This window comes from Leishmania braziliensis, chromosome 31 (genome assembly GCF_000002845.2).
Source record: "Leishmania braziliensis MHOM/BR/75/M2904 complete genome, chromosome 31".
Lineage (NCBI taxonomy): Eukaryota > Euglenozoa > Kinetoplastea > Trypanosomatida > Trypanosomatidae > Leishmania > Leishmania braziliensis.
The window spans coordinates 254,780-279,327 of NC_009323.2; the positions used below are offsets into that span (position 1 = coordinate 254,780).

At 57.8% G+C, this 24,548-nt stretch overlaps 9 protein-coding genes across 9 annotated transcripts; all 9 read right to left on the minus strand.

Annotated features, from left to right (window-relative positions):
- Positions 1-532: 532 nt before the first annotated feature.
- On the minus strand, positions 533-2,074 carry AAT25.2 (putative amino acid transporter aATP11; the record flags this gene model as incomplete). Its single annotated transcript, XM_001567023.2, has 1 exon — positions 533-2,074. One exon carries the CDS (start codon positions 2,072-2,074, stop codon positions 533-535), a length of 1,542 nt encoding a protein of 513 aa, XP_001567073.1.
- A 2,407-nt stretch (positions 2,075-4,481) lies between these two features.
- LBRM_31_0750 (putative amino acid transporter aATP11) lies at positions 4,482-6,098 on the minus strand (the record flags this gene model as incomplete). Its single annotated transcript, XM_001567024.1, has 1 exon — positions 4,482-6,098. The coding sequence occupies one exon, from the start codon at positions 6,096-6,098 to the stop codon at positions 4,482-4,484; it is 1,617 nt and encodes a 538-aa protein (XP_001567074.1).
- A 1,213-nt stretch (positions 6,099-7,311) lies between these two features.
- On the minus strand, positions 7,312-8,166 carry LBRM_31_0760 (putative C-5 sterol desaturase; the record flags this gene model as incomplete). The annotated part of the gene is made up of 1 exon (XM_001567025.1): positions 7,312-8,166. The coding sequence occupies one exon, from the start codon at positions 8,164-8,166 to the stop codon at positions 7,312-7,314; it is 855 nt and encodes a 284-aa protein (XP_001567075.1).
- Positions 8,167-8,739: 573 nt separating this feature from the next.
- LBRM_31_0770 (conserved hypothetical protein) lies at positions 8,740-10,077 on the minus strand (the record flags this gene model as incomplete). The annotated part of the gene is made up of 1 exon (XM_001567026.1): positions 8,740-10,077. The coding sequence occupies one exon, from the start codon at positions 10,075-10,077 to the stop codon at positions 8,740-8,742; it is 1,338 nt and encodes a 445-aa protein (XP_001567076.1).
- Positions 10,078-10,551: 474 nt separating this feature from the next.
- Positions 10,552-12,255, minus strand: LBRM_31_0780 (conserved hypothetical protein; the record flags this gene model as incomplete). Its single annotated transcript, XM_001567027.1, has 1 exon — positions 10,552-12,255. The coding sequence occupies one exon, from the start codon at positions 12,253-12,255 to the stop codon at positions 10,552-10,554; it is 1,704 nt and encodes a 567-aa protein (XP_001567077.1).
- Positions 12,256-12,751: 496 nt separating this feature from the next.
- On the minus strand, positions 12,752-15,202 carry LBRM_31_0790 (conserved hypothetical protein; the record flags this gene model as incomplete). Its single annotated transcript, XM_001567028.2, has 1 exon — positions 12,752-15,202. One exon carries the CDS (start codon positions 15,200-15,202, stop codon positions 12,752-12,754), a length of 2,451 nt encoding a protein of 816 aa, XP_001567078.2.
- Positions 15,203-15,788: 586 nt separating this feature from the next.
- Positions 15,789-18,623, minus strand: LBRM_31_0800 (conserved hypothetical protein; the record flags this gene model as incomplete). Its single annotated transcript, XM_001567029.1, has 1 exon — positions 15,789-18,623. One exon carries the CDS (start codon positions 18,621-18,623, stop codon positions 15,789-15,791), a length of 2,835 nt encoding a protein of 944 aa, XP_001567079.1.
- Positions 18,624-19,265: 642 nt separating this feature from the next.
- Positions 19,266-22,040, minus strand: LBRM_31_0810 (conserved hypothetical protein; the record flags this gene model as incomplete). Its single annotated transcript, XM_001567030.1, has 1 exon — positions 19,266-22,040. One exon carries the CDS (start codon positions 22,038-22,040, stop codon positions 19,266-19,268), a length of 2,775 nt encoding a protein of 924 aa, XP_001567080.1.
- A 632-nt stretch (positions 22,041-22,672) lies between these two features.
- LBRM_31_0820 (conserved hypothetical protein) lies at positions 22,673-23,668 on the minus strand (the record flags this gene model as incomplete). The annotated part of the gene is made up of 1 exon (XM_003723161.1): positions 22,673-23,668. One exon carries the CDS (start codon positions 23,666-23,668, stop codon positions 22,673-22,675), a length of 996 nt encoding a protein of 331 aa, XP_003723209.1.
- Between the last annotated feature and the right edge of the window lie 880 nt (positions 23,669-24,548).

Here is a 24,548-nt window from a genome sequence, read left to right on the forward strand (position 1 = left end):
TGCGCACGACTGGTGCGGTCGAAGCGAGTTCCCCGGTGGATGCCGTTTCGCGGACGACTAGGAAGAGAAATGGAAAGAAACCCTTTCGGAAGAAGCAGGAGGACGTGGCGGACAGGGAGAAAAACAGAGGTGAGTCGCGTCTCCGCTGACTCACAATCTACAATCGGCTGTTCGGCAAGAACACTTCGCTTCTAAGCGTGGCAGCGGCCGCACAGAAATTGGGCATGCAGAAAACAGCGGCGTCAAGATAAGAACGTTTCCGGTGGTAAAACAAACGCAAAGAGAAGAGAAGCAGAGAGAGCGCTAAGGCAGAGAGAGCGCTAAGGCAGAGAGAGCGCTAAGGCAGAGAGAGCGCTAAGGCAGAGAGAGCGCTAAGGCAGAGAGAGCGCTAAGGCAGAGAGGTCCACAGAAAAAAAAATACAACAGTTAAAAGGGCCACCACTGGTTGACAAGACACAGCAATGAAGCAACTCGCATCGCTACATGATTCACACGTGGCACACGTGCCGACTGCCTATACACTGGAGCAAATTTAGACGAAGCTGAAGTACACAGTGGAAATGGTGCCAAAGACAATCGCAATGACGCCGGAGATCAGCAGAAAGTAGGTGCCGAGGTAGTGCCAGATCCCCACGGACTTGAGGCTCCAGTTGCCAGCGTACATGACATACAACGCCGGGAGGATAAAACCAATGAAGCCGCCAGAGAGGGAGCCGGCGAGGCCAAAGACGATGTTGATATCGGACACGACTAGGCCGAGGACGAAAGCGGCGATGGCGATTGGTACGCTCACCAGCGTGTGCTTCCAGTACGGCATCGTCTCCACGTCCCAGTGCAGCACCTGAAAGAGGGCTGTGCGACAGGCGAGCATGTCCAGCGAGAAGGCGGCGCACAGCTTCACAATAAGACCAATAAAGACAACAAAGAATATGGGGCTCTGGTACGGGTTGTACTTGTCGAGGATGTTGCCCTGTAGAGAAGGTCCAAACTCCGCGTACCCGAAGAAGCCAGTGAGGAAGTAGAGCGTTCCACAGAAGCTGCAGCTCAGGATCGCTTGAAGCGTGACCTTACGCGTTGTACTGTTAGTGTTCTCGAGGATGATGCGGCCGACGTTCACCTGGCACAAGTAGCTAAAGCAGAAGATGGACAGTCCCGAGACGGCTGCGTTGCCGGGACGCACTGTGGCGAGGTCTTTGCGGATGCCGCCCTTGAACCCGTACGCGATGGAGTGGTAGACAACACAGACGACAAAGATCATGATGGAGAGCACACCAATGGCGGAGGCGTAGCGGAGGGAGTTAACTCTCTTAGGTAGCACCAGCGGCAGCATAAATAGCAGCCAGACGGCGGTCATGATGCAGCGCCGGCCGTTCTTCTGCTGCAGAAATGGCGGCACCGTAGGGTGGGCGAGGATCGGCTTGAAGATGTCCCCAATGGCAACCACGAAACCAATCGCCCCACCTAAGCAGAGAATCCACATGAGTATGGCGACAATAATGTCGCCACCGCGACCGAAGAGAGCGCGGGCAAGTCCCTCGAAGCTGTAGATGCCGGTCTTCTGCATGGCAATGGATAGCTGCGTGATCGAATACACGGTAAGGCTGGTGATGATGATCAGGTAAACCACCGCCATTACTATTCCAGATGTGTTGAAGGCGGACGGAATCGACATGATACCGGCACCTAGCGTCACACACGCCAGGTTGAATGCGCCTGAAAGCAGGCCACCGTTTGGGATGATGGCGTCGAAGACGCGAGCGAATATGTTTCGTCGCTGCTTGGTTCCCGCACCCTTCGCTTCATCTGGCACCATAGCGCTTGATAACTCCCGGCTCTCCGTAGCCCCGTCAATGTCGTCTACAGTTTTTTTCGCAGGGGCTTCTGAGAAGTCGAAAAGGGCCGTCTGGCTCCTACGCTTGGAGGTCTCATTCACTACGCCCACGTCCCTCCAATTTGGTTCCACATCCACTGGTTGTGCAGCAGGTGCTTCATAGTGATCGCTGTGGTGACGTCCTTGTAGCTCCACCTCATCCATCTTGTGAATGTCGAGCAATGATTCGCGGTTGCCAGACATGTTTAGGTGCGGGCGTGCCTGTTTTCCGGTGACGTTAACGCGTTTGTGTGGCCGTGCTGCGTGTGTGCGTGTGCGTGTGTGATGTTCGATATGAGGTGGGGGCAGGGGAGTGGGGAGGGAGGGGAGGGGAGGGGAGGAGGGGAGGAGGGGAGGAAAGAGACGAAAAGAGGCAAAGAGAGAAAAGAAAAGTTACCTTCTCGTTTTCTTTTTTTTGGTGTGTGAGTGTTTTGTGCGAGCGTGTGCGTGTGTGTTTGCCTCCGGCAGTGCGTGCGTGGCTCGAATGGCTCCGCACTTTAGTAGTGCACGGGGTAAGAGGGGGGGGGTGGGGGGGCAGGGCTGGAGGGGAGCAGAGACACCCGGTTTGCTCGGGCAACGGTTACTTCTCGGAATGCTTGTGAATGTGTAGTACACGAGAAAGACTGAGGGCAAAACACCAGCGTTTGATACCTCACGCTATCCTGAGTGTTAGCCGACTCGCTGTCTGCATCCACGCAAAGGCGCACAGAACTGAGACCGAAGAGAAGTGTGAAGGGGAACTAAGCAGTAGCGAATGTTGCACTGTGGGAGGCCCCCGAAAGACACAAGGGCGGGAGCAGGGGCGCTCGCCGTGCTCAAAGTGTCCTTCTTGCTCTTTCGCTATGCCTCTGAGTTCAGAGGCATACGATGGAGATAAAAGACGTGCGTATGAGGTCGCGCGCCCTGGATGGCGTAAAAGCGAAAGAGAGGAGAGAGTCACACACCAAACGGATCTCGTTGTAGCGCCGTGTATATCTCGTGGTATGTTCGCAATATGTGGAGTGGAAAAAAAATAACAACAACACGCAGAGGAGAAAGAAGTGTTAGTGTGAAAGAGAGAAGAGAGATTTAAAGTGCCTCCGTTGCCTGCTTGCCTGTTCGCGTTTGTTTGGTTTGATCGATGCAGATTTTGCATGTGCAGGTAATATGGGCGTATACAGCGCAGGCAGACAGGCATGGAGGTGTGTATGTGCGTTGTACGAGATCAGGCGTGCATGCATGTTTGCGCGTACGTTCGATCGTAGAAGCCGTAGAAAAAGGATATAAGCGAGGGAGGAAGAGCCAAAGGATGAAGAGGGTCGACTACGCCAGCTTCACTGTTGTCAACGCAGTGCGGGTGCTACTCCCATGAGCAGAGCCGGCCAAGCGTCGCTCGCAAGGCCGCCAACGGCACTCGTGTCCTACATAAAGAGAAACAAGGCCACGTGATGCGGGGGCGGGGAAGGGGGAGAGGACGCCCCGGCGGTATTTCTCGCTCGCGCATGCCTAAGGTGCATACATGCAGTGAGGGACACCACACACACATTCATAGGTTTGACTTGCACTCTGTTTGCTTTAGGAGTGCCTCTGTTATACACTCCCGCCGTGGGTTATCGTATACAGCAGTAAAGAGGTGCACACGAGGTTGGGCTTTCTAACCAGGTCTGTGGTACACGCATGCAAAACACCAGTGGAAAGGGAAGACACAGTCGCCCTCTCCCTACCTAAGACGATATCTTCGCCCATGCACACAACACCTTCGACTGCCTACCGTAGCACAGGCTCGGCCAACTTCACAGGAAAGGACGAAGGGGGGGGGGAACGAAAAGAAGGGAAGAAGGAAAGAACGACATGAATTCAGCCGTGCGCTTCGTTACAGGCAAGACGTGGCCACTGTGGTCGTGTGTCTGGTGGCACCGTAGTAAAGGGTAAGGAGGCGCCACATTGAACCACAGCGGTCTTGCTGTTCGGAAGAGGGCGAGGGCGATTGCAGAAGCGAGAAAACACTGTAGTCAGTGTCCACAGCGCCTATCCTCCGCCATCAAAACAACAACAAAAAAAAGAGAGACGACGGCAACATCAAAGGAGAGGCGGCTGAAAAACGCGGTGGGCTCGCGTGCTCGACATTGCACAGACGCCCAGTTCAGCTGCAGAGGTGCATCGACATGGGCATCAACCAGCGTCAGACCAAATGGCAGAGAGCGCGCGCGCGACGTCAGAAATGGAAACAAGACAGAGATCACCGGCGAAACGCCAATCCCACACAAACGAGGAAAAACGAAAGAAGTCTCGGCTCAGACTGGGGTTACTACACCGAGTCCACTGGGGTACCGCTGTGTTGGTAGGTCTAGCGAGAGAGGGAGAGGGAGAGGGAGAGGGAGAGGGGGAACTCCCCCGCTGGCCATGAACGCTGGTCTGCCTCTTGTTTTGCAACTTTCACTCCTCCACATCTCCCGCGGGCCATCGATATTGCTTGACAAGAGGGGCTCAGTGCACGACTATTCGCTCGTATTTGCGGGAATGGCGTACATCCTTTACTGGCGCAGATGCGGATGGGGAGGGAAGAGAGGCAAAACTACCAAAGTGATTACCGCATCTGCTCCTTCACCTCTCTCTCCCCCATGCACGTTACTTAGAGGGCGAATGAGCTCCGGGTGGTGCTGTAGATGGTGGTGACAGTACCGAAAACTACAGAAACAACACCCCCGACGAGCAAAAGATACGTAGCCACGTAGTTCAGCAGGCCCACTTCGCGCAAGGTGAAGTGGCCAGCGTACATGTAGAACAGCGCTGGCATGATCATGCCGATGATGCCGCCGCAGAAGGAGCCCAGAAGCCCCAGGACGGAGTTAATAGTGGGGATGAAGAGGCCGCAAAGCAGCGCCGCCGTCGCTGGGATCGCCATGATGAGACAGTGCTTCCAGTACGGCACCTCCTCCGGCGTCCAGCGACAGAAATGGTAGAGGGCGTCACGAAACGGGATCATGTGGAGGGCAAAGGCAACGCAGATCTTGACGACGATGCCAATGTAGCCCACCGCCATGTAGGGCTCCTTAATGGGGTCGTACAGGGAGAGCACCGAGTCTCGCACCTTGGAGCCAAAATCCAAGTAGCCAAAGACGCCAGCGAGAACGTAGAGCAGCATGCACAGCCCAGTGGCGATGGCCGTGTAGAGGGTAAAGTGGAACACCGTCTTGTGTTTCATCTCGAAAAAGATATCGTAGGCGTTGAGTTGCACCATCAGACTGAAGAGAAACACGCCGAGGCCCTCCAGCGCCTCGTTGCCCGTGCGCATGAGGCGCACCTCACTGCGAATCGATGGGTCGTGCAGCCCGTTCGTGGCAGAGTGGCCAATTACGCACGCCACAAAGTACACAATGAAGAGCACCCCAAAGGTGGACACGTAGCGCAAAGAGTTCACTTTCTTCGGAAACACAAGCGGCAGCATGATGATCAGCCACACCACCGATGTAATGACACGGTTGCCCTGCTTTGTTTTGAAGAATGCGGGCGCACTGGGGGCTTTCAAAATGGGGGTCAGAAGCGTGCTCGTTGCGATAATGTACGCGACAGACCCGCCAAAGCACTGGATGATGATGAGTACCGCCAGGAAGTAGTCGGCGCCGCGGCCGAGCAGCATACGCGCCGACTGGGCATAGCTCCGAAGTCCCGTCTTGATCATTACCTTCGCCAGCAGATTCATAGAGTAGATCGTACCGGCCCCAGCCAGGATGAGGTAGACGCAGGACATGATCACCCCGCTCAGGTTGAAGCCGGAGGGGATGGAAATGATGCCGGCACCGAGAGTGGCCGAGGCAAGGTTGAAGGTGGTGGCGAGGAAGCCACCAAATGGCACGACCACGTTAAAGTAGAAGCGCAGCACGTGGATCGCCTTGCGCAGCGTCCCGGGTCGCTTTGGCGGATGCTGTCCAGCTTCGCCACCTTCCTCCTCACTTTCCAACACGTCTTTTCGGTGATCACTCTCACATGTGTCATTCTGCTTGCGGTGAAGCCGGTCTCCATCCAAAAGTACCTCCGACATGCCAAACGGGTCCTGGTCGATGTCAGACAAGTTGATGCGTAGGCGGCTTCCATAGTCGTCCTCCTTGAGATTATCATCGTTGTCCTGCATTAACTGTGGCCTCGGAAATGCGGAATCGTCGCCCGGGTGAGTCTCGCGCTGCTGCTGCTGCTGCTCATCCTCCCGCTGGCGAAGGTCTTGCACACTCTTCCCTAACGGCGCCCTCATGATTGCGTTGCGGCGAGAGAACGAAATAAAAAAGAGGCGCAATGGCCGAGTGTGCGTGTCGAGGTGAGGTGTGTGCGTGTGGGGGGAGGGGAGGGAAGGTGTCGTGCGAAACTGTGAAGCGGACGGTGAGCCGGAGGGGGCAACCGTGCCGATGTATAGAACGAACGCGATCGATTGGTCGCAGTCGAAAAAAAGGGTGGACACGGCAGGGACGACTGCGTGGGGATAAGCGGGGACCTCAGCGTGGCATGCAGACAGTAGAGAGGGGGGAGGGGAGCCAAAGCGAAAGAAATAGAGAAGAGAGGGAAAGCACACAAGAGCGTCATGCGTGTCCCCTATCAGGAGCTACTGCATGCCTGGCAGTACCTGGCGAGTACCCGAGAGGACAGCACCACGCCTCTCCTCCAATGCCCCCCATTGCACAAGAGGGGGCTGGGTGCATGGTCCCTAGCCATCTCAGTCATGTGCGCCTCCGCGTTGTCTCTTACCGAGAATGCCACCCCACCTATGGTGACCGTCAGGCAAACGAGAATGGGGGCAGCGAAACAAAACAAAACAAACGACATATGCCGGCCCGATCCCGCAAGAGGTGGTGGCACAAGAAGAGCCATCGCGTTACTCTCCTCGTCTATTCCAGCGCTCATCGCTTGCTCGTATACTGGCAAGAGCTCTGGAGCACTTTTCTGTCGTTTCCCCGGTTGTTTGTTGAAGCTTTTCGCGCCCTCTGCTCAATCTGCACGCACATCTGCAGTCCACCCCCCGACATCTACCCACCCACGTATTCAGCGTGTGCCTCACATCTGGGGGGGGGGGGAAGTGGGGATGGGCGGGTGAGACAAGAAGCAGAGAAGACGCGAGCACTCGTGCGCGTCTGGACTTAGCAAGGTGCTTTTCCTCTTTTTTATGCATCTCTGCCGATCTACGGACCCGTGCTGGCGTGTGTGTGCCGTCGCACACTCACCCAAGAAGAAAGGCCAGAGAGGCACAGGGGGGGGGGAAGTCATGGTGAGGGCAAGACAGAAGAAGAGGGGAGGGGGACTGGGAGGATACGCAGCGCACACATATATATATATATATATATATCGGCCCGATGCTCAGCCCCTCTGCTGCTTTGTACGGGCGCGCACCTGTACAGCCTAAGAGAGCCGTCGAACTCCGCTCCTCATTAACCGCCACACACACAGCTGCCATCGATCTCCTCTCTGTCTCTTTTTCACACTGCCTTCTTGCAGCTCCTCGCCGACATCTCCGAGGGCAGCCCTTCAGCCTGAAAGGTGCCGAACACCCAGTCCCAGAACATGATGTACTGGCCAAAGTTCACGCGCGGCTGTCGGTGGTGGTAGTCGTGTGCATTCACGTTGAAGATGTATGGAATGTGGAGGTCTAAGCGTGTATGGTTCAGGCTAGCGAGGGTGCCGCCAATGAAGATGAAGAGGATGGCTGTCAGTGCGTGCACCTGGCCCACCGGGGCCATACGTGTCAACAGGTACAGCGCCAGTAGGTGAAGATACTCTCCGGAGACGTACTCGACAGGGTTGTCGTTAATGGCGTCGCTGTTGCCACGGAAGGGAGACATCTGCCGGTGGTGGTGTTTGTGGATGAGGGGGTAGATGGGGGGCCAGTGCAGGGCCCAGTGAAATAATGTGTAGAAAAGGTCATAGAGAATGAAGAGTGCCGGCAGGTGCACCGGCAGCCACAACAGCGACCGCACCACGGCAGGGCGGTCCAGGAAGTTGACTGACATGCGGCTCACCTCTGTGTTGCGGATGAACAGGCACATGTGGTATACGAAGAGAGCTGTCACCACCTTGGCAAAACCAATGTACAACTTGTCCTTCATCGTCAGCTTCTCTAGCGGCTTCACGCGCACCGGGATGCGCCCCTTTACCACTGCCGCGATGGCAGGGATGACGACACGATTGTACACTCCGAAGCCCGCAAAGATGATGCCCAAAAACGCGGCCTCGGCTCCGTACTTCTGCACCCGCGTCAGAGCTCCCAGGTCGAGGGAGACCATCTTGGCGTAGAGAGACTCCACGGCGTGGAGACTGGTGTGTGAGTGAGCCATGAGGCTCTCTTTTAAATCGCTCGATTGAAGAAGAGGGGAAGGAGGGAGGGAAGCAGAGAGGGCTCAGCCAGACGCATGTGCACGCAGAGATGGAGAGAAGCTGGAGCTGGCAGACAGGAGAGAGAGGAGGCGGGAGGGGGATGGGGTAATGAGAACAGCAATCTGAGCAGCTTTTGATTTGTCTTTCTCCTAAAAGGGAGCACTGCTTTGTTATTCAACGAAAAGAGGCAGAGTGGGTCAGCGGAGGAAACGAATGGGGTGGGAGAGATGGAAGGGAGAGTGAAGTGCGTCGGGGAAACTGCACGTTTGTCCCTCCTCTCATGTGGCTGAGGGTTCACAACAGACGGCAACGGAGGCGTCACGCGATCCTTCATCGCTGCCCAATGGGGGCGACGAAGACTGCATTCGATACTGCAGGAACTATTTTTTTTTAAATTGTTGTTGGCCTACGCTGCCGTGGAAAGGTGCTTTATCGACTCTCTCTCCCTCTCTCGTATGCGTCTGTCCATGTGTGCACGTAAGCACCGCCACCCAGCCCAACACCCACAGTGTGTTTCTTGACACATTTGAGCCTCACAAGTCCTCCGACAGCTCAGCGGAGGGACTCTCTGTATGAGGCGGCAACGTCGACATCTCTTCCACAGTCTCTGCTAGGACTGGCAACTCGCTCGCAACGGGCTCCCCTTTCCCATACAATGCTGGCAGCGAGACAGGCAATTCATGGAAAGGCGGTGCAGCTGTGCTTTGGAGAGTAGATGCACGACTGTCGTGAGTGTGGCTCTGCTGTACGCGATACACTGTCGGCCTCGGCACGACGCTAATAAGTAGCAATACGCCGCTGGTCACCGCGATAATGGACGCCATCATTAACGTTTGCTTGAGAAAGGCCCACATCGGTTGCAGCACTGTGCGCCAAAGGATAGCCATGCCCGGCACGCATTTTAGCATCCACGGAACACGCGTCCCCTCGGCCACGTAGGAGACGCGATCTAGTTCGTGCATGTTTGCCTGACCCTTGGCTACGCCGACGGACAGAAGGTCGGCGGCAGACTTCATCTGTGACTTCTCTTGCTCCATCAGCGCACTCATCTGCAGGGCGCCGTCTTTCATCTGGTGAATGGCCTGCTGAATATCCTTCATGATGCAGTCCTCCGGGGTGGTGGCGGCGCCGGCAGCAGCGGGCGTGCCGAGCGGATGTACCGCAAAGGATGCCGCAGCGCTTGGCCCCCTCTCCTTGTCATCGGGGTTTTCCTTCGGCTGGGCTACGCTCCCCAGCCCCGGTGACACATCCTGCGCGCCAGTCGCAGCGGGAGAAGCGCCTTCGATGAAGTGAACTGCAGCTGGCGGGATGTACGCCGCCTGGGGCGGCACAACATCCGAATAGATGCGACCTGCGCTATCGAAGGAGGCATCAGTGACAGCGGTTAAGCCGCGCTCGAGGGTGCGAGGCGCAGTGCCTACGCAGCTGACAGGGAAATGCGCAAGCGTAGGGGCTTGCGAGAGATACTGCGTTAGAAGCTGCTGCGCAGCGCTGGCATCGTGCTGAAGGTGAGTGAAGCGCGCCTGCAGCTGTTGGCGGTAGTACGCGCGCAGGGGAGCGTCCATACTGTCGTCTACTGTCTCCGACGTCTCTTGCGCGTTGCCAGTCATATTGAATGCCGCCTCGGCGACACGTTGCTCGAGCCGTCTGGCTTCGCGAAGAAGCTCTCCGAGGCGCCGAATGCAAGACGTACTGGCACGGTTGCCTTGATAATGGGATGCAGCACAGCTTCCTGCGGAGGATGACATGAGCATTTCTACTTGTTTCACACAGCGGCTGAGACGATGATGGAGGGCGTAGATATCAGCAGCGCAATGCTTCTCCGCACTCTCCGATAACAGGGGAGGCGGCGCAGATGCCTCCGAGACCATGAGGCCGATGCTCTGAAAAGTGTGAGAGGTGGGAGACACAGGTGGTCTTCTTACCAATCTTCGAATGCCGTACAGCTGCCTATACACGTGTGGGAGCCAACAGTGAGGGGGAGGGCAGGGGGGGGGTTAGGACAACAAGAGGCGAAGATTTCCGAGAGACACAAAAAGGAGAGAAACAGAGAAGGATAGCTCATGCGCCAGGAATGAACGTTCCAGCCGCAAGTACTCCAAAGGGATCTCGATAGGTCCCAGTAAAAGCCGAATGCTCGTCGTTTCTGACTGAGCCGCTCATCACTGTGGCCCCATTACCCGGTAACGACGTTGTTTAGCGTGAACAGAGAGGCGTGGGAGGATTGCCCCACTTCTCCCCTCTCCCCTCCTTCTTCCACAAACAAGCAAAACGTTGGTCACTGTCCGCAGCGTTCGGTTGCTCATTTTGTGCGAGAGAAGCGCACCGCTCCTCCACCTTCACTGTTATACTTCCTGCTTCTCGGCTGCCATCGTTGCCTCGAGCTCTGTGGTGTAGGCGTCCGTCAGGTATCGCGCATAGCACATCACCGCCTTGAGAGCCTCTCGATTTTTTTCAGCTTGCAGCACCGCTACACACCCTATCTTGCTGCCCTTCGCGTGCAGCGCGTAAGACAGTCGCTGGCGCGACATACAGGACACGCAGAGTGGTGGTGCTCGAGCGCTGTGGCCACTGAGGTGGGCGACGGTGTCACGTGTGACATGACCGGCAACTCCGCAAAGCTGCTGCACAAGTTGAACAGCTTCGTGCAGTGTCTGGAATGCCTTCTTCCGTGCTAACTTCTTTGCCGGACGTGAAGAGGACGAAGGCACCCAATACCCACCAGACACGCTGACTGAAGGCTGAGAAGGTGGTGGTGGCAGCGCGGAGACAGAAACCTCGACTGCTTCAACATCCGTCGCCAGCAGAACGAGCCGCACGCGCCCTGCCTTTAGGCACTTCAGCACCTCCTGAAAGCCCACAACGTATCGCTGCCGCGCCTTGAACTGCAGCGGCTGTTTCTTCCTCAAGTCGTGTTGCTCCTTGTAGAGGCCCTGCAGCAGCGTGAAGCAGAGGTCGTCAAGCATGTCAGTAAGCACGTTAGTACAGTAGGCTGCGGCGAAGAGTGAAGACTTCATCGCACGCTGTGACCGCGAAAGCGCCGCACTGAGTGGGGGCGAAGACGGAGCAGAGACCAATGCCTTGTAGGGGTCGGGCAAGGTGTCACGGTCTGCTCCGTCGCCATTCATGAAGCGATGCACTACCGCTTGAAGGGTCTCTTCGGTGCAGATCTGTGGGTACCGGCCGGTGCGCTGATCCACCCACGCGCTGTGCGGGTGTCTGCCCACACCCAGCCACGTTGAGGGAGGATAAAAGCTTCGGTACGGGGACAACAGCGCAGCGTCACTGGAAGAAACCATTAAATGCGTCTGCTGCATACCGGCACCAACTGTGTCGGACAGCGCTTGACTACTTCTGTGTGCATCTCCTCTCAAAAGACTTTGCAGCGCACGATCCTGCAACTCGCGCCGCAGCCGCAGCTGGTGAGCGCGAATACACCTTTTCAGCTTCCCTGCCTGCCTGTATCGGCGACTCTTCATGGCTGCGTCCAGCCTTGCGTAGAGTGAGTTCATGGACGCTACGGTCCGCTCGACGGTTGCCTGGGAGTCACGACACACCTTGCGCGTCCCCACGTCAGCACGTGCGTCACCGTCGTTCACTCCGTCGTTGGTCCATACCTCTGTCGATGATAAGGAGCTGAGGGAAGCTGGGGAAGCCTTGAAGTGCTCTGCTTGCGCAGCTGTACCAGCGCACATTTGCGGCATCGGTGTCCGCAAGAACTCCAGCGCCCACCGCCGCTGTACGTGGATGCCGCGCTTCAACTTCGTGAAGCGCGCGCGGTGATTGAAGGGAGTCGTCACGGCGTTTGGGTTCCATTTTTTGCCTTTGATCTTCGCGCGTACGGCCTTCTCCGCATTTCTTGCGGTAGTGCAACGGGGCTGTGGGGCGTTCGCCATGCGGGGGAGGAGGGAAAAGAGCTGCTGCGGCTGTGTAGTCGTCGGTGCGGACGTCAATGAAGGGGCATTCTTCCTCCTCCGCTTCTTGTTATTGGTGCTGCACTGTTCTTGAGGCCGGTGCTGCTCCAGCAACGCGTTCTCAGAAAGGGGCATGTCCCCCCATCACCGAGGTCGTGCTGCTTTGAGGTGTGCGACAGCAGCAAAAACCGTCTGAAGCGCACCACATGCGGAGCGGGATGACAGCGAGAGAGAGAGAGACAGAGAGAGAGAAGCGCAGAGGAAGCGCAAAGGCAACAAGCAAAGGTGCAAAACGTTCAGGCGGAAGAACTGGACAAGACAGTGCATAGTGCGACGAGGCGTTTTGTGTGAGCTCTACCGCACCGTAATGCTACCGCCTCACGCGAGCGGCGCCTCTCTCCTCCTCCCTTCTTACAGCGACAGGGTGAAAAGAACAGGCTATGCTGGTGGACTTCCAGGAGCCTCACGCGTATGCGCGTTACCCCACTTCTGTCCTCTGTGTGCTCTCATCAGTTTCGTGACGATTTCTTTCGCTATGAAAAAAGTGGTAGCCACTAAGGAGGTGCACGACTTCAACGCCCACGCACACCGGTGCTGCCACTCTCGTTCTCTACCGCCTTTTGCGGCGTCCTTAGTCGTCAAAGAGCCAAGTCAGTCCGCACTTCACGTGCTGAAACGTCTCCACGGGTGACACACGCAGGAGCGGCATGCCGTCAGCTGTCGTTGTTGGCGAAGCGGCAGAGAGCCCAGCTTGTGATAATCCGCTCTGCAGCTCCACCCCGAACCCAGTGTTCCCTTTCCCTCCTTTGCCGCTAGCTCCGTCGCCTGTGACGGGCTTGAAGGCGGCAAACCAGCTCAAGCAGCACTCGAACTTTCGAGGGACAATTTCGTTGAAAGGAGTAATGGCGAGGCGCGGTATGTGCGAGACAAACGAGAAGCCAACGGAGGCGCGCGGGTAGTCGCGCACGTTGTCGACCATGCAGGCGTTGGCAAAGGCCGTCAGCGAGGTGCCCCTCCACCGGCTCCCAGCTACTAGTGTTGAGTCTTCCGTGTTTCCGCCAGGCATCGTCGTCTCATTCTCGCCTTCGCCACCTGTGCTGCTGTTCTTCTGCGGTGGCGGTGGCGCAGCGCGGTGGCACCTCTTGTCGCGTGCTCTGCTGCCCGCCTGCTTCCCTCTCTTCAGTTCTAGCTCCGCTGAGACAATCGAGTACCACCGCCGTGCGTGATGGAGACCGTTGTAGTCATTGCTAAAGCCGCGTACGAGCGCTGCGTCCCACCGAGGCCCCTGAGTCGCCCAGAAGTACGGGTGCATACAAACTCGACCCATCCAAGAGCTGGTTCCCTCGGATGCAAGTGGAGCAGCATCCGCTGGCTCCGCATCTGTACCCCCTTTGGATGCCGTTGGTGGGGCCACAACAGCATTCCACTCCAGTGGCATGACCACGGAAGACTGGTTGCGCAGCGTCAGCGTCCACCGCGAGGACAGTGGCACCTGCACCCACGACTCTGACCATAATTTGCCAAAAATAGTCAGGTACGACGTGTGCGCGGAGAGTGACTTCGCTGAGTCTGCGCCGTCCGTGCCGCCACCGGCCTGACACAGTTCCACTCCCGGCCCGCCTGACCAGCGCATGCGGTAGAGAACACGCGACACATTGTCGAGTGAGTACGAGTCAGTCACGTGCTCAGATTTGTTTGTGAAGGCTGTGGCTGCACCAGGCCCCATCCAGCGCTGCCAGATGCTGGGAAGCACAAAGTGCTGCACGCTGCTGTCGTAGACGTCCTCGACATGCAGCTGCAGCAGTGCGTCGTTCGGATCCACTGACGCCGTCCCCTTCTTGGAGCTCTTCTTTGAGGCAGAGGAGGAGGCGGGGACCGCGCCCTGGTGCTTGGCTCCGCTGTTCATCACAGTGGAGCGCGTTGCGGAAATGAGAGTGCTGTGGCGTGGGTTGCCTTGGCTCGTCTTGACAGCGAACGAGTCCTCGAGCAGCGTCACCCGCTGCACCTTCGCCCTTTCCGGTGAATACTGGCGCTCCGTGCGGGTCAGCTGATGTGTGGTAGAGATTTCCACCGCGTCGGCCCAGTTGCGTTGCCCTGGTGCTGTCACAGGGTTGATGCGCGCATAGGTGAGGCTATGGTGCAGGCCTCCCCTCGTCGCTGATGCATCGCTCAGTTCATCCCGAGTTGCGCGGGCTGGTGCTGCAGCCCCTGCAGCCGGGTTGCTTTCCTCAACTTTCCAGCTCGCGCTGCCGCGTACGTAATACGGCACACTCTGCGGGCTGTCAAGCGACTTGCCAGGCGCATTGAAGAGCGCTTTGGGGTCACGTGTGTCCACGGTGGGGTGTCCGGACTGCGGAAAGATTAAGAAACGCGCCTGATCAACGTTGCCCGGCGCGCTCACGTAGCCGCCCAGAAGTGGTCTCCAGCTGCGTGCGATCCTCCGAGCTGCCCAGGTGGACGTGCCAGGAGCCTCGTGGCCGACATTTTCTTCGCCTAGAACACGGCACCAGTACACCTGCTTCTCCTCCTGGATGACTTTGTCCAACAGTTCCTCCACCTTCAGTACGGGTACATCGCTGGCGGCTACTACAGCAGCGGCTGAGCTGTCCCTTGCCTTTCGCTTGTCCTTCATGGAGCACCTCTTCGCCTCACTGTCTGCCCGAGTGCTAATGACGAGAGTGTAGGGTGCTTTCTGTCCGTCTGCAGCTAGCTCTGCTTCCTGCGAGGAACGTTGCTTTGTGCGGTGTAGCGCGATCGCCGTGGCTGGCGTGCCAGCCTTCCTGCCAGGGTCATGCCGGTAGTTGACGTTCAGAGGATGGTGTGGGTGCGACGGGAAGGAAAAGGCCCGCCACCGCAGTTCATCGCAGGCTATTGCATCATTTTCGAGGCGCTGCAGGAGGGCCGAGTCAATGCGCGGCTTCTTTTCTTTCGAGTCTGGAGAAGGGGTCTCCGCTACAGGCTTGATGTTGGCGTACTTGTGCTGCAGCCAGGAAAAGCATGCATCGCGTGGCACATCTACATAGCCAATATCGAGCTGTAAGGGGATGGTGCGGGTTTCACCGTGAGCGCCAGCTGCATCCATGACCGCTGTCGTGCACAGCGCACGTTATTACAGAGCCGTTCCTTAAAGAATGGGTGAAGAAAGTAAAAAGGGACGATAGCGACTTACTCTTCCATACGTATAGTTCGGAGAGTGTAGTGTTGTGCGGCCCGCGAGACAGCGAGAGACGCAGCAGGGCATGGGCTTCAGGTGGAGTGTGTGGATGAAGCAGCGCTGCTCGGTTCACGGCCCCGGTCCCCTTTTTCTGGCGCCCTCTCACCGTCGCACATCGAGCGGTGCTCCCGCTGTGCAGCACCGAGACACAGTCGGCGTGCGTAAAGACAGCGCCTTGTCTCGCTCATGTCAGCACACAAGCCAGAGCCACGATTTGCAAACCGGCGGAGATGGAAGGGGTCGAGAGAGATAGAGAGAAAGAGAGAGAAGTGTGCTCGCGCGCACCCCTCTTGCTCCTCTCCCACTTCTATCCGACTCTGCTTAATCGGTGGATCGACCATTTTGTTTCTCCCTTTATAAGCCGCCAACACAGCACACCGAGGCCAGCACGACGCAAACACATCAAGTGGACTTCAAAGCGGAGACGGCCTTTTCGCCAGCACACAACCTCTCGCTAGGCGCTCGCTCTCTGCGTCACACAATGCAGATCGGTGAGGCGGGCTGTGGCCTTTTCCTCCACAGACACCATGCCGAGTCGCTCTGCCTTCTCTTTAATGAATGTCCACACGACCGGCGCGGTGCGCACTGCGTCTAGCGGCGTGCGCTCCACCAGTTCAGTGAATGTTTGCAAATCCTCGCGCGTAAGAAGCTCAGCGCGAGGTTGGCGAATGACAAGGCTGTTTGTCTCCTCCTCCACCACTACTTCACCCTCCTTGCCGAGTTTCTCTAGTAGACTTCGGGTGAGAAAGAGGCGTGGTGCGTCTCGTAGTGCGCCTGGGCATGCCTTGGCAAACAGGTCCACCGCCTGAAGAAGCTCAAGGGCAGACACCTTTGTGAGCTCGTTGCGGAAGTCCACCTGCAAGGGTCCAGGAAGGGGTCGGTAGCGGCAGTGGGTGTTCCAGTCATTGGTAAACAGAATCTTGTTGAACGTCTCGCGCACGTCAATGTCCAGCTGGGCGTAGTACGCCTCCTCCGCTTCATCATTGCTGGCAGCACTGCCTCTGTCATCCGTATCCTCCGCCGCCGCTGCGGGAGGGCGCGTGGCATGCAGCACAACATCCCGTCGCTTCAGCATCAGCTGCCCCAACGCCCCGGATATGTCTGGGATTTGGTGCCGCTCGCACAGCTCCAGAAAGACATCCACCTGCGTCAGTGACACAACGCTCAGCTCCATCAGATACGCAAGGCGCTTTGCAAAGTCCTCCGTCAGCTCCAACAGCGGGGTGAGGGACTCGAGTGGGATCTCGTCCCTCTTCTGAAAAGCGCCGATCAGCTTCACCACGTTACACATGTCTCTTGGACGCGGCACAACCATGACTATCCCTCGTGGTCGCAGCTTTGCACTCAGGTCGGTGTCGTTCTGGGCAACTTCTTCTGCCGTGGAAGCGCTTGTGGAGCTCCCAAGATAGTCCTTGCAGATCCGGAGGAAGCGATCCAGTTGGGCAGGAACAGGGGTGTCATCCTGAGATATGAGCCACAGCATCTCCATCACATCTGTGCGTGTCAGCTTGCCGGCTGGTGCGAGCACATCGCACACCCGCTCCACCAGAGCATTCACGAGAACGCTATCGGTTGACCTGAACATACGCGTCGCGCTCACCAGCCGAGTGAAGCTTGGTGGCGGGAAGTAAGGCAGCATCGGTAAGATGACCGGCTTGACGAGGGGGCGCAGGTACTGCTGATGCGGGGCGTTGAAGCGAGCAAGGATTGCAAGCCACCTTGTGAACATAGATGGCTTCAGTCCACACATGCGACGCAACCGCTCCTTTTCCAGTACCTCTGGGCTGTAGCTCTGCGTACGATCTATGTAGGATGCGGCAGCTGAGGTGGTCGATGAAGCCGCCTTCGTATCCGACTCCTCCGTCGGAGCTGCTAGTTTTTTCGCTGCTGCTGCCATCGTGCGGAGCTGCTTCTTCTCCTCGATGATGTGCTTTTCCACGTGGGCGTACATGCAGTCAGCAAGGAAGCGGAACGTGTTCATGGAAGTGTGCCCCATCCGTGCGAAGTTCGACAGTGCACGATATGCCGGCAACGGCTCCAGTGGGACGCGCTTGTGCAGCACCGGCATGCGGCGCGCAATCATGCTAAGAAACATCGGCGATGGCACGATCTTGGCGCGTGCCAGCGCCGTCAGTACGCGCACCAGATCGTGCGGGTCACGATAGTCGTTGATAAAGAAAGCAAAGTAGTTGCCGAGCAGCTGGAAAAAGGCCAAGTCACGCTTACGGTGCCCCGCACTGATGCCCATGACTACCAAGGCGCGGTACACCGTCGCGGACGTGATCTCCTCCTCGGCGTGCATCAGAATAGCGTCGGCGGAGCGCTGCACATCAGCCGCCTGTTTCTCAGCCACAAAGACGGCGCCGTCCTCCTCGTCCTCCTCGCCAGCACCTGTAGTCTCGGGGTTATGATCCTTGTCTTGTTGTGCTGCACCAAACGTGCCATCAGCGGCGGGTGCCCACCCCGCACTGCCGGAAGACAACTGCTGCTCTTGCTGCCTCTTCTTCGCCTCCAACTGCTTCGCGGCGGCAGTGGCGAGTTGAGCAATGCGATCACGCACCGCATCCTTGTACTGGGTACCATAGCGAAGCATGGTAGACCGACTCCAATGGCAGTCGACAATATCCAGCAGCTGTGACACGTGGAATTCTTGCAGGCGGTCCAGCAGCACGGGAAACAAAATGTGCTCTTCCTGCAGTGACACGAGGGCGATGTTCTCTGTGGAGCGCAGGTAGGCGGCTGCGATATCGGTGAGCAGCTGCACGGGAAGCTCGTAATAGTACTGCTGCTGTTGAAGGATATACGCCTCGTCCCTTTTCGAGCCCTCGTGGACAGCATCATCGCCGTCGCCTGCTGCTCCCACCGCGAGCGCCTCCGCCTCGAATGTGCCTTGAGCCGTTTCTATAGCCGCGGCACTGTGGGTGGCGTTTGCATCGCCGGCATCGGTCTCATCGCCGTAGCGTCTTTTCACTCCCCGCTTTGCTTTGTCGTCGGAAGTCGTCGCTGCAACCCTCCGGTAGAGCGACGCCGACTCCGAGATGGCAGACAGCGGTGTTGGGGCGGCGACGGACGCGACGTGGACACTGCTGATATGAGAAAGCTCTTCGTCGTCATCCTCCATCAGGTCTGCGACATTCTCTTCGGTGGGCCGGACAACGCGTCGCTGCGTACCGGCCCACCGCGTCTGGCAGTGGGAGGCGCCGCCACCCGACCCATAAAAGAATGCGCAGACTCCAGGCGACGGTGCCGTGAAAGCCCGCAGCACCGGTGCCGTTGAAAGCCGTCTCATCTCTGTAGAGAGAGAGAGTGGGTGTGGATGAAGAACACAAATATGGTGAAAGTAGGTAAGCTCGCCCAAGAAAACGCCACCAAAGAGAAATCATGTGGATGGGAGTAGGACTGGGGACAGTGGGCCACAGAGAGAGCAAGCAGTTGCAGCGGCGGCACGCAGCGGAGATATACTTGGCCACGCTACGCATCCGTTGGGCAACGGCATGGGGTTCCTTCTTTACTTCAGCTGCGCAAATGCAAAAAGTGCAAAGCCACAGCAGCAAAAAAAAAACGAGAGGTGCGCGCCACCTGTCTCTTTCGCCTCCCTCCCACCTCCTCTACTTTGTGCATGGGGGGTGAGCACCCAGCGCTGCCTACCTCTTGTACCCCCTCCCCTTCTCTTTCCATCTTATTCCCAGGCGCACTCCTGCGCTGATGCGCTGACGCCACGAACTCCAAAGAACCACATCGCCGATAGTCACTCGTCCATCCCACTCCGCCACGCGCATCACGCACCCTTCAACCACATCAACGCCTCACCTACCCCTTTCCTGTGTGTCCACCAGAAGGGTGTGCCCATTGCGCACGCGAGTGAGGAGATTCCCCGAAGTAGCCACTCTCCATCCCCCACAGAGTCGCTAGCTAGACCCTCCCGTGGGACTCAGTTCAGCGCCTTCTTCAAGTACGCCAACATCGCTTTATTCGTCTCCTCGGAGCCAAAGCGACGCGCCAGCTCTGCAATGTACAACCAAACTGGTCGCTGGCGTTGTAGCATGCGCAGCGGAGACTTCGCCATCATCTCAATCACCGTGTCCACCTTGGCCGCATCGCAGTGCACGTGGCCCAGGACCTTCAGGACATCATTGTCTGCGTCCGACGAAGAGATGCAGCTGTTCGACAGCTTGGCGAGCACAGCACTTGCGACTGTCTTCTCGATCCACGCCGGCATACTCCGCGAAAGCTCCTGCGCGGCTGCTTGGGAAGCAGGGGTAGTGTAGGAAACACTAGCCTCGAGGTGGCCTTGCTGGAAGAGCTGGGCCCCTTGTAAGATGCTGTAGAGTCCCACCTTCTTTATATTGAATGCAAACAACTCAAAGTCCTTCGCTGTCAGCACCGCCTTCACGGTGACCATGCGCTCGAACATGTACACAAGCTCGCTGTACACGGAAAGGGAAGCCTTCGCCACCTGCGGAAAATCCTCGTCGCTCAGCAGCTCCCACCTCGCTGATCCGCCGCGCTGAGCGGACTTCGCTCCTTCCTCCGCGCCTCCTGCTGCGAGGTCGTCAACCCGCTTCATGGCCCTCTCTCGGCGGGCATCGAGACGTCGCTCCTCTTGATCCACTGCAACTGCCCTGGAGGCGAGCAGCTCCTGCACAGCTGGGTACTGCACCTTGTTGGCTCGCATGCGCAGGAGCATGGTGCACTCCAGCAGCCGGTCTGACGTCGAGCTGGACGCCACTTGCAGCTGCAGAAGCCGGTCCATCTGCGCACAGAGGAGATTCATCACTTCGCGAATGCGCTGCCCCGGGAGTGAGGTCTCTTCGTAGCGCCTGCTGAGGGTGTAAAGGATGTTGCCCATCGCGGCCACTTCTGCAGCCCGCACGAGTGTGTGCTGGACCTCGCATATTGTAGTGAAGAGCTCCACAAAGTTGTCCATGTGCACACTCTGAAATACGGGCGGCGCCTTCGCGGCAGTCTTCAAGGCCCCCTTCGATAGTGGAAGCGCGTAAGCACTGGCGGCGCCACGCTCGACCAGGCGGTCTATCACCGCCTGAAGAAGCGTGGCAGATTGACTTCGAGTGTGACGCACAACCTGGAGGAGAACGATGAGCTGCTTAGCGTTGAGGTGCGGCACCAGTGGAATGAGGAGCTCGTCCGCCATGCGGGTCGCAGAGACGCTGAACGGCACACCCAGCTCGCCAGCAAGGCGAAGCAGCTCGATAAACTCGTGCGGCTGTAGATCTGCCACCTGACGGATGCGGCGCGCAACCACTGACTTGGGCAGCTGCGTGGGTTTTAGCTGTGGCATACCGAGACGTACCTCTGCTGCATTGACCATGGAAAATGGCCTGATGCTGAGTTTCGCCGCCGCCCTCCTCTCGCTCCCACTGTCGTTGCTCGCCTGTCGATCGAAATTCGCTGCCTCCAACTCAAAGGCGACGTTGCGCAGTGTCTGGTCCGCCAGCTGATGCAGAACCGTTGGATTGCCATCCCATTTTACCAGCTTCAGTACCATGAGGAAGCGGTATAACTGCCGTGTTGAGAGAGTGCTGAAGAAATGGCCCGCGCGCGGTAGTTTGGCGGACGACGACGACGATGAGGAAGAGGGCGAAAGGGTAAGGGTGGAGGTGGGCGCGCTATCCTCCGACATCGTCGTATCCGCGTTGTTTGCAAGTTCGCCCTCCAGCGCCTCATTCATGCTTACCACACGCTGCACCATCGTATCCCAGAAGCTTGCTGGAGCCGGACACCCCGTCAAGTGCACTGACCACATGAGAGCGATTAGTCCCTCCGCCTTCCCGGGCGAGTGGACGTCTTGACTGGCCGTCAGTGCAAGTGCCCCAATGAAGGATGAGATGTCGCTGCGCGTCTCAGTCGACTCGTTCTTTGCGTGTCGACGCACAGCGGATTTCAACGCAAAGGCGCAGTTGTTCAGGAGCGCGCGCGCATCACGTGGCTCGAGCTCCCTCTTGTGCAGCGCCTCAGTGGCCCAGCTGCGGACCAAATCCATCACATAGCGTTGGCGGACGCCGCAGGAGACCGTGGTGAGCACATCAGGCCAGCGAAAGCGCAGTAGTCGACTCGCGACCACCAGTGGCACTCGTCGCTCCTCAACGAGAGTGCAGGCCTTCCTCAGCAGCGCGTTCTGCTCTAGCCCGCTGAGACGGAGAGCGTACAGCCGTCGCTGTAGGTGGGCGGCCCGCTGGCGCATCGCAAAGGACGTGGACTGCGCCTGCGCCTCCATCCGTTTTTGCTGCCGAATGTAGGCGGCCGTCAGCGACACACAGCGGGCACAGTCTTCGGGCGTCTCGAGCGGCCGGGCGTCGTAAAGCACCTTGGCCAAATCCTTCTTGGTTTTCACATTCATGATGCTCTTGATCCGGCGCAACGCAGCATGATCAACGGGCAGCGAGAGGTGCGCGTCGCCTGCGCCACCGCTGGAGCCATACACATACGGTAGGAGCTGAGACACCAGTGAGGCCTGATGCGGCCCTTCACCATCGTTCTCCTGCGCATCCTCCTGATCTGGTGCCAGTGGCTCATCGTTGTTGTCGTCGTAGAGGGCATGCGTATGCTCCTCCTCGGCCAGGACAGCTTCCCCGCTGACGTGTCGTAGGGCCACACAAACAACTGCCACGACAGGCGCAGCGCTGCCGCGCCCACAGGTGGTGCGAAGCGCAGTTGCGAGGCGAGAGTAGAGCCGCAGAGCTCGCATTGCAAATCTGCACCTCTACGAAAGAGATGCGCAGAACAAAACGGAGCGCGTGCGTTCGGAGAGAGCGTAACGGACGGACGAGTGGATGGGAACCTCATAGAAGTTGAATAATATGCACCCCTCCCCTGCAGGCGGGCAGTGTCGATCCGCAGCACGGCAAATGCCCGAAGTTCCACCGGAGGGTCACCGAGTATAAAGAGAGCGGTGTGTATGTGTGTGGAGCATAGAGAGAAGGGAAGAGTGCAAGTTAGTGCCCCAGAGCGATCAAAATAGGAGGAGGAGAGGATACAGGGAGAGGGGGAAAGGGAATCGAGAGCGCCGCAGACGTGCGCAAGAACGGAAGAGGCACGCTGGCGTGTGTACGTCCCTGCATTATACAGACCCACAGATGAGTGAAAGGTCCTCCATTGCTTGAGCGGGCCGAAAAAGGAAACAGCGAGAGTGGAAGAGAGAGGGAGAGCGTCACCTGTTATGGGTACAATAGGCAGCCATGTATGGTGGGTGAGCAGGGTGACGTAGTTAGTTAGCACCAAGCACCGTAAAATGGTTTCCTGTTGCTGTCTATAGCACCAATCATCTGCGAGACATGTGAGAGGGCACAGATCGAGTGTGGCAGCAACTTAGCGCGTTCTTCATAATCTTGCATCCACCACTGGCTGGTAGGGGCCACACTGCATACACGGCTGGCATCCAGTGCATGTTCGCCCACACCCAAGACAATTCCAAACGATGTGGTGGACATCACCGCAATCCTCTGGAGCTGGGGGCATGCTAAACAAAGATGCTGACGCAGTTGAGCGGCTCTGTTCTCGATGCCGTTGTAGATTTTGCGGCCATGTAGGCACGTGCGCTGTGGTCAGCCGTTGCCATGCTGCTAGTTGAAAGTCGGTAGCTACTACATACCTTTCAAGGCTCTCTGAACGGGAGGCGAGCAGCTTGGATGTTTTGACGTGGCGGAACAGCGCTCGAGTGGCTCTGAGAACTTGGCCAAAGTGATGGCAGTGAAGCACTTTGGAGACGAAGCACACGGGAAGCACGGCAGGCGACGAGCGCGGTGCAGACGTCCTGTGACTGATGCGCTCATCACGTTTGTTTGACGGATGCTTCTCCGCCTCGGCGGGCAGGTCAGGCATGGGACCAAAGCGCCGGAAGAGTTTGCCGGCCAGTAAAAGCGCGCTCAGCGCCATTTGGTTCTGCGCGTACGTGACGGAGAAGGCGCGTTGACCCTTCACGACAGAAACACCGTCGTGAAGGACCATGTCCACAGACCTCGCCAGAGGTACGGTTTGCGTAGAGGACGACAAGCGCGATGGCGACGCCGTTGGCGCCCTCATATGAGAAAAGACGCCCTGCACTGCTTGCAGGATTCGCTGGTGCTGGAGGATGTTGCCTCGAACCGCGAGAAGGCCCGGCATAGGATCGATGGGTCGCTGATCCACTGCAATGACCATTGGAGGCAGTGATGACGGCCGTGCAGTCTCCTGGATGTGCATCAGTTCCAACGCCGCCTGTGCGAATCCGCCCGGGGCCGCGGCCAAATCGACTACTGTGGACGGGTGGAACTGGTGGAAGATACGGTAGCGGTCATTTAGCTCTAAGAGCTTCCAGGCGGACTGGCAACGATACATAAGGCACACCGCGGTGCGGACAAGAGGTGAACGGGTCAGGCTATCCACAACGCAGATTCGCCCGCCTCCTACGCACCCGGCGCGCGAAAGTTTGATATGAAGAGTGTGCACGTCGGTGTCTGTGTGTGTATGTCCGTGTAGACAGGTGCAATGAAGGGGTCAGAAGGGGAGAGAGAGAGAGGGAAAGGGAGATGATGACAGGACTTGTTGCTGTCATAATTCATGCGCGCGTGTATGTATACCGTGATGATTGAATTCCAGACAGACACTAGAGGTGCGATGGGCACCACCTTTCACTCGGTGGTCGATTGCACACGCAGTGGCGCACTGACAACAAGCACGAACACGAGATGTTCGAGCGCCTTAGCCCAGAGACGCTCAATAGCGTGCACGCCCGTGCATACGTGAAGATACGCCTCAGCACGCTCGAGGTGCATCTCCTTAGACACGTGCCGTAATGCATGTGGGGCCACAGAAAAACAGCTCTAATGCAGCACCCGGAATGAAGAGGGCGAAGGCGACGGAGAGAGAGGGGGGGGGAAGTACAAACTTGAAAGAAAACAAACGGAGGAACACAGCCCATGGCGAAGGTGGCCGACGCGACGAAGGCGCGCACGCGGTGATACACAAAATAAACAACCAAAATACCGAAAAAGTGTGTGTGTGCGTGTGTGTTGGTGGTGAAGGGGGGTTGACGGGAGAAGCGCAAGGCGCCCACTCCTCTGAATTAGAACGGCGATGACAACATCCGAGATGTACCCAGGGCCACCACCACCACCACCCCCGTATACGGGGGTGTAACTACATGAAATGCTGCCATGCGTGCCCTTTCAATACATGCGCGCAACGTTCACCTTTCCCGAATTGTTCGATGCAGGCA